Source organism: Geotrypetes seraphini, chromosome 1 (assembly GCF_902459505.1).
Source record: "Geotrypetes seraphini chromosome 1, aGeoSer1.1, whole genome shotgun sequence".
Classification (NCBI taxonomy): domain Eukaryota; kingdom Metazoa; phylum Chordata; class Amphibia; order Gymnophiona; family Dermophiidae; genus Geotrypetes; species Geotrypetes seraphini.
In genome coordinates, this window is record NC_047084.1 from 360538043 (window position 1) to 360550412 (window position 12370).

General features: G+C 42.1%; 1 protein-coding gene across 3 annotated transcripts in view; it reads right to left on the minus strand.

Annotated features, from left to right (window-relative positions):
* STAP1 (signal transducing adaptor family member 1) overlaps positions 1–12370 on the minus strand; it is a 117150-nt gene that overhangs the window by 39132 nt on the left and 65648 nt on the right. For all 3 annotated transcript variants that reach the window (XR_004536498.1, XM_033914822.1, XM_033914812.1), the window contains exons 3-4: positions 9341–9454; positions 5645–5701 (exon numbers count right to left, since the gene is read on the minus strand). Coding sequence is in view for 2 of the 3 variants with exons in the window: in XM_033914822.1 (XP_033770713.1) it covers positions 5645–5701; positions 9341–9454 (171 nt within the window). In the remaining variant the exon portion in view is untranslated. The remainder of the gene's footprint in view (positions 1–5644; positions 5702–9340; positions 9455–12370) is intronic.

Consider the following 12370-nt stretch of genomic DNA (forward strand, 5'->3'; position numbering starts at 1 on the left):
TAAGCAGTTTGCACTATCTATTAACACAAGCTAAAACAGCCAGTGTGGTAAATATTTATACACTGTTTTACATTCAGGTACTCAAGTATTTCTCCCTATCTGTCCTGGTGGACTCACAATCTGACTAATGTACCTGGGGCAATAGAGTGTTCAGTGACTTGGCCAGGGTCACAAGAAACAGTGCTGGGTATGAACCTGCAACCTCAGGGTGCTGAAGCGCCAGCCCCAACCACTAGGCCACTCCTCCACTCCCATGCTTACTACTTGGCAGGATAAGGTTGAAGACTGGGCCTGGATTACACGTTGCAGTCAACAATGAGTGCTGTCAATTGTGCAATTAATGTTACTACCCTATACCTCATGCTAATTTGGGCCTGACAGTAATACACAATAGGGAACTTATCTATGCAGCAATTGCAGAGGGAATGCTAGACACACGTCCAACAGTTACCATAAAATCTTTGTTTACCTCAGGTTAATTTTGGCTGTTAACATATAGTTCCCTAGATTCTATATATGGCACCCTAAGTTTCCAAGATACTTGCGCAAATAAATATGATAATGAGCTTTGAACCATCAATAATTGGGTGCTACCAACCAGTTACTGATATTAATATGCGTACACATCTGGATACATGCTGTTCTGTTTTATAAGGAACAGGTTCTAACTCCCATGGCACATGTCTCAAAAGGAGGCGTATCCATGGATATGTTGCCAGCTTTACAAAAAGTTATGTAGAGTTACAGAATACTGCCTCATCACACCTAAGTTGGGTGCTGGCATTTACATTAAATTTCAGCAGGCGTAAGTCTGAGGTCCAAAGTTAGGCATAGGACCCACATTAAACAGTATTCTAACATACTTCTAACAGGTCTCCTGACGGCCTCGCTCCCTTGCAGTCTGTACAAAACACTGCTGCACGACTTATCTTCTGCCAATCTCGCTACACTTCCCTCACCCCTCTCCTCAGAGCACTTCACTGGTTCCCTATCCACCTTCGCATACAGTTCAAACTCCTATTACTAACCTACAAGTGTGTTCATTCTGTAGCCCCTCAGTATCTCTCCTCTCTTGTCCCTCCTTATACACCACCCTGAGAACTCTGTTCCTCAGACAAATTGTTTTTAAGAACATAAGAATTGCCGCTGCTGGGTCAGACCAGTGGTCCATCATGCCCAGCAGTGGCCCTCTGGTCGAAGACTAGCGCCCTGAGACTAGCCCTACCTGTGCACATTCTTGTTCAGCAACATTGCCGCATGCTAACCAATTAGTGCATGCTTAGTGCATGGACCCCTAGGGAAATATTCTATAAACAGCACCATAAGTTAGACACCTTGCATGCACCTGCTGGCACCTAATTTAATTGCTTTAATTGATGTAGTTATTGAATGCATCGTTTAAAACCAATTAAAAACCCATTATAAAAAAAATAGGTACCGCTTGGTGCCTACAGCATGGGAGGGGGAAGGGAGCTTCTGTTTGGGAGGGGAGAGAGTGGGTGCTGTACACTTAAATAGGTAAGTGGCATAGCATGTAACCAAGGTAGGTTACATGCTTTGCCAGATGTCCAGGAAAACTCTTTTTAGAGGACTGTCTGGGCTCCCAGACGGACTGTCCAAAACACGGCATTTGTCTGGGTTTGGAAACCCCCAAGATCCAGCCACATCTGGAGGGCATCTGAGCATGCGTGGATGATGTCATACACATCTGCGCATGCTCCAGGCCCTCCAGACATGGCCAGAGCTCATCAGGGAAGAGAGGAAGCTTTGTGGGGGTGGGGCTGGAGGGCAGAATGGGGTGGGGCTAGAGGCAGAACTGGGTGGGGCTGGAGGCAGAACTGGGTGAGATCATGTTTCCGGGGTTTTCCAGACTAAAATATGGAAACACTAAACCAAGGAGGGCATTCACATGGGTGGAGCATTGAAGGGACTACCACTTACCCACACAACTTACAGAATACTTTCAGTAAATACATCCTTACTGCATTTAGGCACCCACAAATACAGTAGGTCCATGGCCAGTGTAACTGCGGGCACCTAGATTAAAAACATAAGAATAGCCTTAATGAGTCAGACCAATGGTCCATCAAGCCCAGTAGTCCATTCTCATGGTGGCCAAACCAGGTTCCTAGTACCAGGCCAAAACTCAAGGAGTAGCAACATTCCATGCTACCGATCCAGGGCAAGCAGTGGCTTCCCCTGTGTCTTTCTCAATAACAGACTATAGACTTTTCCTCCAGGAAATTGTCCATGCCTTTCTTAAAACCAGCTATGCTATCCGCTCTTACCACAACCTCTGGCAATGCGTTCCAGAGCTTAACTATTCGCTGAGTGAAAAAATATTTCCTCCTATTGGTTTTAAAAGTATTTCCTTGTAACTTCGAGTGTCACCTAGTCTTTGTAATTTTTGATGGAGTAAAAATTGATCCATTTGTACCCATTCTACTCCATTCAGGATTTTGTAGACTTCAATCAAATCTCCCTTCAGCCATCTCTTTTTCAAGCTGAAGAGCCCTAACCTTTTAAGTCTTTCTTCATACGAGAAGAGTTCCATCCCCTTTATCATCTTGGACACTCTTCTTTGAACCTTTTCTAGTCCAACTATATATTTCTTGAGATAAGGAGACCAGAACTGAATGCACTACTCCAGGTGAGGTTGTACCATGGAGCAATACAGAGGTATTATAACATTCTTAGTTTTGTTAACCATCCCTTTTTATTGTAAACCGTTTCTATCCCATGTACTGTCAAATGTATCTTTATTGTAAACAGCTTCGAACTTCACGGTATAGCGGTATATAAGAAATAAATTATTATTATTATTTTTAAATAATTCCTGACATCTTGTTTGCTTTTTTGGGCGGAAGGTTTCACCCAGATTCTTTTCTTGGGTTATTCTTCCCAATGTGCATCACTTTGCATTTGTCCACATTAAATTTCATCTGCCACTTGGACACCCAGTCTTCTAAATTCCTAAGGTCTGCCTGCAATTTTTCACAATTTGCATACATTTTAACAACTTGAACAGTTTAGTGTCATCTGCAAATGTAATCACCTCACTCATTGTTCCTATTTCCATATCATTTATAAATAAGTTGAATAGCACCGGTTCCAGTACAGATCCCTGCAGCACTCCACTGTTTACTCTCCTCCATTAAGAAAAATGGCCATTTAACCCTACCCTCTGTTTTCTACCCAATAACCAATTCCTAATCCACAACTGAACTTTGCCAGCTATCCCATGACTCTTTAATTTTCTCAGTAGCCTCTCATGAGGAACTTTATCAAAAGCTTTCTGAAAATCTAGATACACTATATCAGTGGTCTCAAACTCAAACCCTTTGCAGGGCCTCATTTTGGATTTGTAGGTACTTGTAGGGCTTCAGAAAAAATAGTTAATGTCTTATTAAAGAAATGACAATTATGCATGAGGTAAAACTCTTTATAGTTTATAAATCTTTCTTTTTGGCTAAATCTTAATAATAATATTGCCATTTATGCTGAGGAAAGTAAGATCCTACTTTTGCCAAAAACATTTCACCGTTCTCGTCCAATCCATCATCCTCTCCAAACTTGACTACTGCAATGCCATTTACTTATGCCTAACAAAAAAAAAGTCTTCAAAGACTCCAGCTTATCCAGAATTCTGCAGCCAAGTTGATCTTTGCAAAATGCAAATCTGACCATGTCTCGCCACTCCTGTCCAATCTTCACTGGCTCCCAGTGATTTCCAGAATCCATTTCAAATGCTCCTGCCTGGCTTTTAAGATCATTCACGGCATCTTTCCTCCCCTAATCCCACTATCCTTTAACTCCTCAAGTCCTGACTCCACCAGACCCGCCCAAAGATATAAACTATCCTTCCCCCTCTTTACGCGGTAATCTCTATGCAGGTAAACTGGGAAAATCTCTTCTCTTCAAAATCACAAGTCTCTGGAACGACCTTACTATCTTGTTGCGGAACCTGGGCTCTCTCCAACTATTCCGCAAGCAACTGAAAACTTGGCTCTTCTCTAACATGTAATTCTATTTTCCCCCTTACTCTTCCATTCTATATATAAGCTCATGTAAACATTTTCCTTTCTCTTCTTATATTTTAAGTTCTTGTAAACCATGCCGAGCTCCACTTCCGTGAAGAGGATGCGGTATATAAACTTAAGGTTTAGTTTAGTTTAGTAAAGAGACATATGATCAAGAAACTTTTATTTTACTTTTGTGATTATGATAAACATACTGAGGGCCTCAAAATAATACCTGGCGGGTTGCATGTGGCCCCCAGGCTGCGAGTTTGAGACCACTTTTCTACATCAACCAGCTCACCTTTAATCCACATGTTTATTCACACCTTCAAAGACGTCAAGCAAATTGGTGCCCTAATGCCGGATGACATCAGTATTCTAGAAGGATGGTACCCAGACACTGCTATACAATACACTGCCACCATACAGCATCGGAGTACCAATAACAGGATGCCCATTTATAAAATTGCCTCCATAGTTACCAACCATCATTTATTTTATTTATTTATTTCGAAGCTCAGAACAGGTTACAAGTAGACATTCACAATCGTTTGAAAACAGACTAGTCATGACAACAAATAGGTTACAGTAGACAATAAAAGAGCTTATTCTAGGTTACGTATATTTAGTCTTGCTGGTGGTGCTAAATACAGGTATTCTTTAAAATGTTGCAGCAGCTTTTAAAAACAGAGTGCCCACTGGGTTTCAATTTGCTTCTAAAATTTGCCACTACCAACCAGATACATTTTGTTGATATACGGCCCACAGTTTTCCCCATAAATTGAAAAGGGTTGGGGTATTCCAGGGGGGAAGCCAGAAGTTATGTGCAGTAGATAGCGGCAACATTCATCAACTGTCCAATTACTATTTATGCAGTCCATTTATACAAAAGTTGACCTAGCTTAAAACAGTTAATATATTCAGTGGTCTAACTTATAAAAGGTTGGCAGAAAACCTGCATATAGATATCCAGATAACTTCTCTAGCTATCTTTAGATAGCCTGCTGATAATTGATCCCATAGTTTGGATCACAGACAAGGAACGTTGAGTGAAAAGATGCCAGACATTGAATAAACAGACAGCAAGTAGCTTGAGCACTGTGAGAGAACATTAACATTCATGAATCCTAGGCTTGTGCCTTGGGCTAATCCAGGGGTAGGGAACTCCGGTCCTCGAGAGCCGTATTCCAATTGAATTTTCAGGATTTCCCCAATGAATATGCATTGAAAGCAGTGCATGCAAATAGATCTCATGCATATTCATAGGGGAAATCCTGAAAACCCCAACTGGAATATGGCTTTCGAGGACCGGAGTTCCCTACCCCTGGGCTAATCCATCTTTATAATAACATTTGAACCACATCATTTTAATTCATCAAAAGAGAAATAGTGTGATGAAAGAGAGAGGCTAGAATCTCTACTTCTTCTCCCTTTGTATTCCCCCACATGGACAGCATATATTGATTTACCATTTTTGTCCAGTGTGTCTTTCATAATTAGATTGTGAGCTCTTTCAAGCAGGGATCGTCTCTTGTGTGTTTAATGTACAGCTCTGCGTGCATCTGCTAGTGCTACAGAAATAATAAATAGTAGTGGAATCTAAGCCTGATAAGGAAATCCTTTACCTCGGTGACAGTGAGGATAAAACCTTTCCATTCTTCTGCTTCTTCAGAGTTGTATGTCTGAGAGAAAGTACAAAAAATAAAATAAAATGCACAGCAAATGCTCATGGGAAATCAAACTCAAAAGACTGAATGTTATTTAAACATTAAAAACAATTTCACTCTCGACTTAAACTGGTTAATGGCAAAAAGTTAAAGCTGAGAATGGTCAAAGAGTAGCTGAAAGAAGGTTGGCTAGGTAGAAATGCTGCCACTAGAGAGAGAATCAACAGTTAACCACTCCGAGTTTATGCATTCATTACATCAGTTTATCTCAATGTAAGAAAAAGTTTAATCTCTATCAGGCCTCAGTAATACCCCCCCCCCCACACACACACCGCTCAAAGATCATGGTGGTGAGGCGTGTGTGTTAATTCGTTACTGGCTTTTAATTTATTTAACCTCCTATCTGTTATTCTTTAAGATTCAGGGTAAAGATTAATTCCGATTATCCTTAATCATAAATGTGCACTTATCTTAATTATTTTGACATGGTTTTTTCCTTCATTTTTAAAATTACGACCTGGGAGGACTGGATCCAGCCAATCGGATTAATCACTAGGCCAAGTAGGCACGTGCCTAGGGCCCAAAACTGTGAGGGGGGCCCGCTGAAGGATGGCTACTCACCTTGCTATTTTTCAATGACAACGAGCCCCCCCCCATACAGTAACGGCAATGGGCCCCCCCACGCAGTAACAACAATGGCAATGTGGCCGGATGTGTTACTGGAAGGCCCGCGATGACTGCTTCTGCCGGTCCAGCCCCCTCCGACGTCATTTACTTGCTCTGGAAGAAGTGACGTTGGAGGAACCTGGACTAGCAGAAGCAGTCATCGCGGTACTCTCCTGTAACACATTCGGCCGCGTTGGTGTTGCTGTTGCTGCGGGCGGGGGGGCCCGTTGCTGTTACTGCGGAGGAGGGCTCGTTGCCGTTGCTGCAAGGGGGGGCGTTGCTGGGGGGGCATTGATGTTGCTGTGGGGGAGAGGCGTTGCTGTGGGGGAGACAGAAAGGAGGATGGAAGGGTGTGGAGGGAGAGAAAGGGAGCAGGGTGGTATGGAAGGGTTGTGAGAAGGATTGTATGGAAGGGTGGTGGAAGAAGAGAAAGGAGCTGATGGAATTGGCGTGCAGGGGAAGGGGAGAGATATAAGGAAAAGGATACTGGATGGAATTGGGTTGAAGGGAGAGAAAGGGGGAAGATGCTGATGGAAGTGGGAGGAAGGGAGAGAAGAGAGTGAAATGCTTGACCATGGGGATGTGGGAGAGGGAAGGAGAGGAAAGGAGAGAGATGCCAGACCATTGGAGGAGGGAAGAGAAGATGATGGATGCCACACCAATGGGGGGAGGGAAGAAGAGATGGAAGGGAGAGGCAGACAATTTCTGGCAGAGGCACAGAAGGACAGAAGATGAAAAGAAGAGAGTGACAAGAAGATGAGGAGAGCAGAAACCAGAGAAGACAAAGGTAGAAAAAAATTTCTGTTTATTTATTTTTTTGCTTATGGGGACATTGCTGTTGCTTTAGGGGAAATCGCTGTTTCTGTGGTGTTGCATTGTATGCAGAGTCTAGCTTCTTGTTGGTTTTATTTAACCTTTGTCTACGTATTTATATTTTATCCCCCCTTTTAGCGCTGGCCGTGGCTAAAAGCCATACTACATTTTTGTAAAAGAGGGAGAGGTTAGTTTGTGATTACATATTCCAAACTAGGCAAAGGTGTTTTCTGTGTTCTGTTTGTATGAAAGACATGTTTTTTTGTTAGCATTGACCAGCCTTGTTTGACAAAATGCATCAGGCAAGGTTCTTGGGAGCACCTTGAATTAACTTGATTTGAATCTCCTTATTTTTCTGCCAATCTTCTTTTGTTTCATGTTGGATTCTTTGGTGGACTGCTTGCCTTGTTGTTTCGTTGCACGTTAACATACATGGAGTGGAACGTGCTAGAGGAGTTACAGATTTGGTTGTTTATACATAGTAACATAGTAGATGACGGCAGATAAAGACCCAAATGGTCCATCCAGTCTGCCCAACCTGATTCAATTTAAATTTTTTTAAATTTTTTCTTTTTAGCTATTTCTGGACAAGAATCCAAAGCTCTACCCGGTACTGTGCTTGGGTTCCAACTGCCGAAATCTCTGTCAAAACCTACTGTAGCCCATCTACACCCTCCTAGCCATTGAAGCCCTCTCCAGCCCATCCTCCCCCAAACTGCTATATACAGACCGTGCAAGTCTGCGCAGTACTGGCCTTGTTCAATATTTAATATTATTTTCTGATTCTAGATCCTCTGTGTTCATCCCACGCTTCTTTGAACATATGGGTTACAGTTGGTTGATATAGAGTGAGGCAATTGAGAGGCGTTGTAAACTTGGTTATTAATATAGACATATTTTGGATAGTATTACTGCTTTACAAATATTTGAACACTTTTATATATGCATGGAAAGGATTCAGAGTTAAAGTCCTGGGTAAGTAGGTGGGAAGGGAAGGAAGGGGGATTTGTTCAGAGATGTTTGGGGGTTGCAAAGAAGAAAAACTGTGCACTGGTATGCTAATCTTTGTTTTGAATTAAAAAAAAAAAAAAGAAATACAAGTGGAAATGAAGTAAATAAAAAAACCAGATAAATGGGGGCGAGACAGGGGCGGGGCATAGGCGGGTTAGGGGCGGGACATGGATAGAGTAGGGGTAGGGCAGGGCCGGGGGGGGGGGCCCAGCATACTTGAGTGCCTAGGGGCCCTTGAAGAATTAATCCTACCCTGGATCCAGCATGTTTCGATGAATGCCTTTTCAAGGATCCCCCAATCTGCCACTGTCTTCCGACTCCCCTACACTGTTCAGAGCAAGAGTAGAGTTTAGGAGAGTCTGATGACAGTGGCGGCTCTGGGGGATAATTGCCCTCTCAGTCACTCATGCACACCCAAATCCAAAATAGCGGGTATAAATGTTGACATCCAGGGTTTATTAAGTATACGTGTACTACCATTGGAAAATCAGAAATCCAGCTCTCCCACCTCTGTGGAAAATGCTGCAGATCTCTGTGTGTGTAAACAGTGGCTTTATATAATGGTTATTTACATGCATTGGTTGTTACATGTGTAAAAGCCATACAAGCCTTCTACAAGTATTCAAAAGATCTACGCATTTCACTTAAAGGATTAGAAGGGCAATTCAAGATGTAGGTACCACAATGGGATACACTTAGCACTAATTTCATAATGGTACTTAGGCATTTAAGAGATCAATATTCTGCCAGCAGCGCTCAGTGTTTTATGGCTACTGCAAGCGTTATGCCCAGAAAATAAAATCTTCAACTGTATCAGAGCAGAACAGAGAACAGTTACTGTAATCCTTAATCCATCCCCTCTTCTATTGAACTTTCTCCTGACCCACCCAAGCCTTTCCCGACTCCACAGTTTCACTTTATTTTTATATGCAAATTAAGCCCTGGACAGGACTGGCTTGCCATTGAGGCACAGTAGCCATTTAAAAAAAAAATTATTGCAGCTACTGTTAGTTTTGTAATAGCCATGATATACTCAGAGTTATTTTGATGACAGTTATAAATCTGGGGAATACAGCTTTCTTGTGGCTATCACAAACAATGAAAGTACCCTGTGACTCTCAGCAATTACACATTATCTTCCAAAGTTTGACGGTTCACGCTCACCATCAGATACAGCTTTTCCTCTGGCAGGGTGAGGGTGAATTCTTGCCATGGTCCTTTTGTGGTATGCTGGATATCTAAGGTTACCAAGGACCCCAGCTCAATCTTCTTTATGTACTAAATGAGGAAGGAAAACAACAAAAAAATATATAAACTTCCAAGCATGTTCTAGTGGTGAGTGCATGGGAATTAAAATTCCAGATTTCTTACTCAGTCTTGGTGTTAACTTCCAGCAAAGCTCTTTACTACCCAGTGATAGCCAATTCAAATGTGTCAGAGTGGAGCAACTTAATGACATCCTTTTCCTCTGAACAATCTCAATTGACCACTACCCTCTGTCACCTTCCACTCAACCTGTTCCTGAATAAGTCCGTCACTTTGGAGCCTATACCACGGGCACTCAGTTTATTTATTAGATGCATGTGTCATCTTAGACAATACAATGAAACCTTCCGCCCAATGTGTGGCGGCGGTCATAAAAGCAAAAAGGATGCTAGGAATTATTTTAAAAGGGATGGTTAGCAAGACTAAGAAGGTTATAATGCCCCGTATCACTCCATGGTGTGACTTCATCTGGAGTATTGCATTCAATTCTGGTCTCAAGAAAGATATAGAGGCACTAGAAAAGATTCAAAGAAGAGCGACCAAGATGATAAAAGGGATGGAACTCCTCTTGTATGAGGAAAGACTAAAAAAGGTTAGGGCTCTTCAGCTTGGAAAAGAGACAGCTGAGGGGAGATATGATTGAAGTCTACAAAATCCTGAGTGGAGTAGAACGGGTATAAGTGGATCGATTTTTTTTTTCACTCTGTCAAAAATTACAAATGCTAGGGGACACTCGAAGTTACAGGGAAAGACTTTTAAAACCAATAGGAGGGAATTTTTTTTTCACTCAGAGAATAGTTAAGCTCTGGAATGCGTTGCCATAGGTTGTGGTAAGAGCGGATAGCGTAGCTGGTTTTAAGAAAGGTTTGGACAATTTCCTGTAGGGAAATTCCAGTCTGTTATTGAGAGAGACATTTATTTATTTATTTATATACCACTTATATCCTAAGTGGCTATACATAGGTACTTTATCATATTTTCCTATCTATCCTGGCGGGCTCAAACTCTATCTAGTGTACCTGGGGCAATGGGGGGATTAAGTAACTTGCCCAGGGTCACAAGTAGCATGGGGAAAACACAGAAACACTGAAGCCACTGCTTGCCCTGGATCAGTAGCATGGAATGTTGCTACACCTTGGGTTTTGGCCAGATACTAGTGACCTGGATTGGCCACCGTGAGAATGTGCTACTGGGCTTGATGGACCATTGGTCTGACCCAGTAAGGCTATTTTTATGGAACACCACATCTAGCGTTCTCCCTCTATCCATTTCTCTGGTCATCCAGTCAAAGAAATTGATTAAATTTGTATGACAAGACCTGCTTCTAGTGAATTCATGTTGCTTCGGATCCTCTAATTCACTGGATTCTAGAAACGTCACTATTTTCTGTTTTAAAAGTGTTTCCATTAATTTACTTACCATAGAAGTCAGACTTATACCCCTTTTATTAAACTGCGCTAGCAGTTTTTAGTGCGGGGAACCGCGCTGAATGCCCCATACTGCTCCTTACGCTCATAGAGTTCCTATGAGCGTTGGGAGCAGCACGGCTACTGGCACTAAAAACTGCTAGGGCAGTTTAATAATAGGAGGCCTTAGTGGTCTGTAGTTCCCTACATCCACTCAATTTAAGTTACAGTACATTCAGATACGGAGGTATCTCCCTGTTCCTGGAGGGCTCACAATCAAGTTTTTGTACCTAAGGCAATGCAGGATCAAGTGATTTGCCCAAGATCAGAAGGAGCAGCCATGGGATTTGAAGCAGGCATCCTTGGACATCAAGACTGGTGCACTAACCGTTAGGCTGCTCCTCCATTCATTTCCCCATTATCTCATGCATTTTTATGGCATGTATCCTGAAATCCTGACTGGCTAAGCCTCACCCTATACTGTTTTAGAAAAAAACCTAAGGCTTGCCCAAGACTCCCTTCTTCTTGTGACCATGGGTTTGACACTGGACAGCACTGCATCCCCTTGTCAGTGAATAGCTATGCCTTATCTATTTATTCAATTTTCTATATCATTCTCCCATGGGAGCTCAGAACGGTTCACATGAATTTATTCAGAAACTCAAGCATTTTTCCCTATCTGTTCCGGCAGGCTCACAATCTATCTCGAGGACTGCAAGAGGAAATGGGGCCTGATGCAAGGGGGAGGGTTATTGAACATAGTGATGGAGGGAGAGGTGTGGCATGGTGCTGGAGAGGGGTGATAGAAGGAGAAATGGGCATGGGGCTGGTAGGCAATGATGAAAAATGCTGCACATGATCCAGAGGATGAGAGAGGGAGAAATGTTGGACTCATGGAGGGACAGAGAGAAAGAGATGTTGGTTGGAGAAGGGAATGAGGATAGAAAGTGTGCAGGAGGCAGAAAGAAAGAAATATTGGATGCACAGTCAGAAGGAAGTGCAACCAGAGACTCATGAAATCACCAGCCAATAAAGGTAGGAAAAATGATTTTATTTTCAATTTAGTGATCGAAATGTGCCCGTTTTGAGAATTTATATCTGCTGTCTATATTTTGCACTATATTTTTCTGTTTTTCTATAGTTGTTGCTGAGATGACATTGCATATTTTAAAGTCATCTGCTTTGACTTCTTTGAAACCCCCCCTGAATATAAATGATAATTAACCTTTTCTCTGCATACAGTGTACTTTGTTGTTGTTTTTTATTTTGTGGTTACCATTATGTATTAATAAGATTATATTATTTGTATATGAAAAATAGATGGAAGAAATTGTGTTACAATTAGTATTATTATTATGGTGGTGGGTGGAATCAGGGGCAGAGTTTGGGCAAGGGTACTCGGTTGATATTTGTTAGACTTAGGGGGTACTTGGCTTAAATAAGCAGGAAACTACAACTCTCAAGAACCCTTGCTAGGACAGAGATTGCAGTTCCCTGGAAAGGAAGGGCCATTTATAAAGTT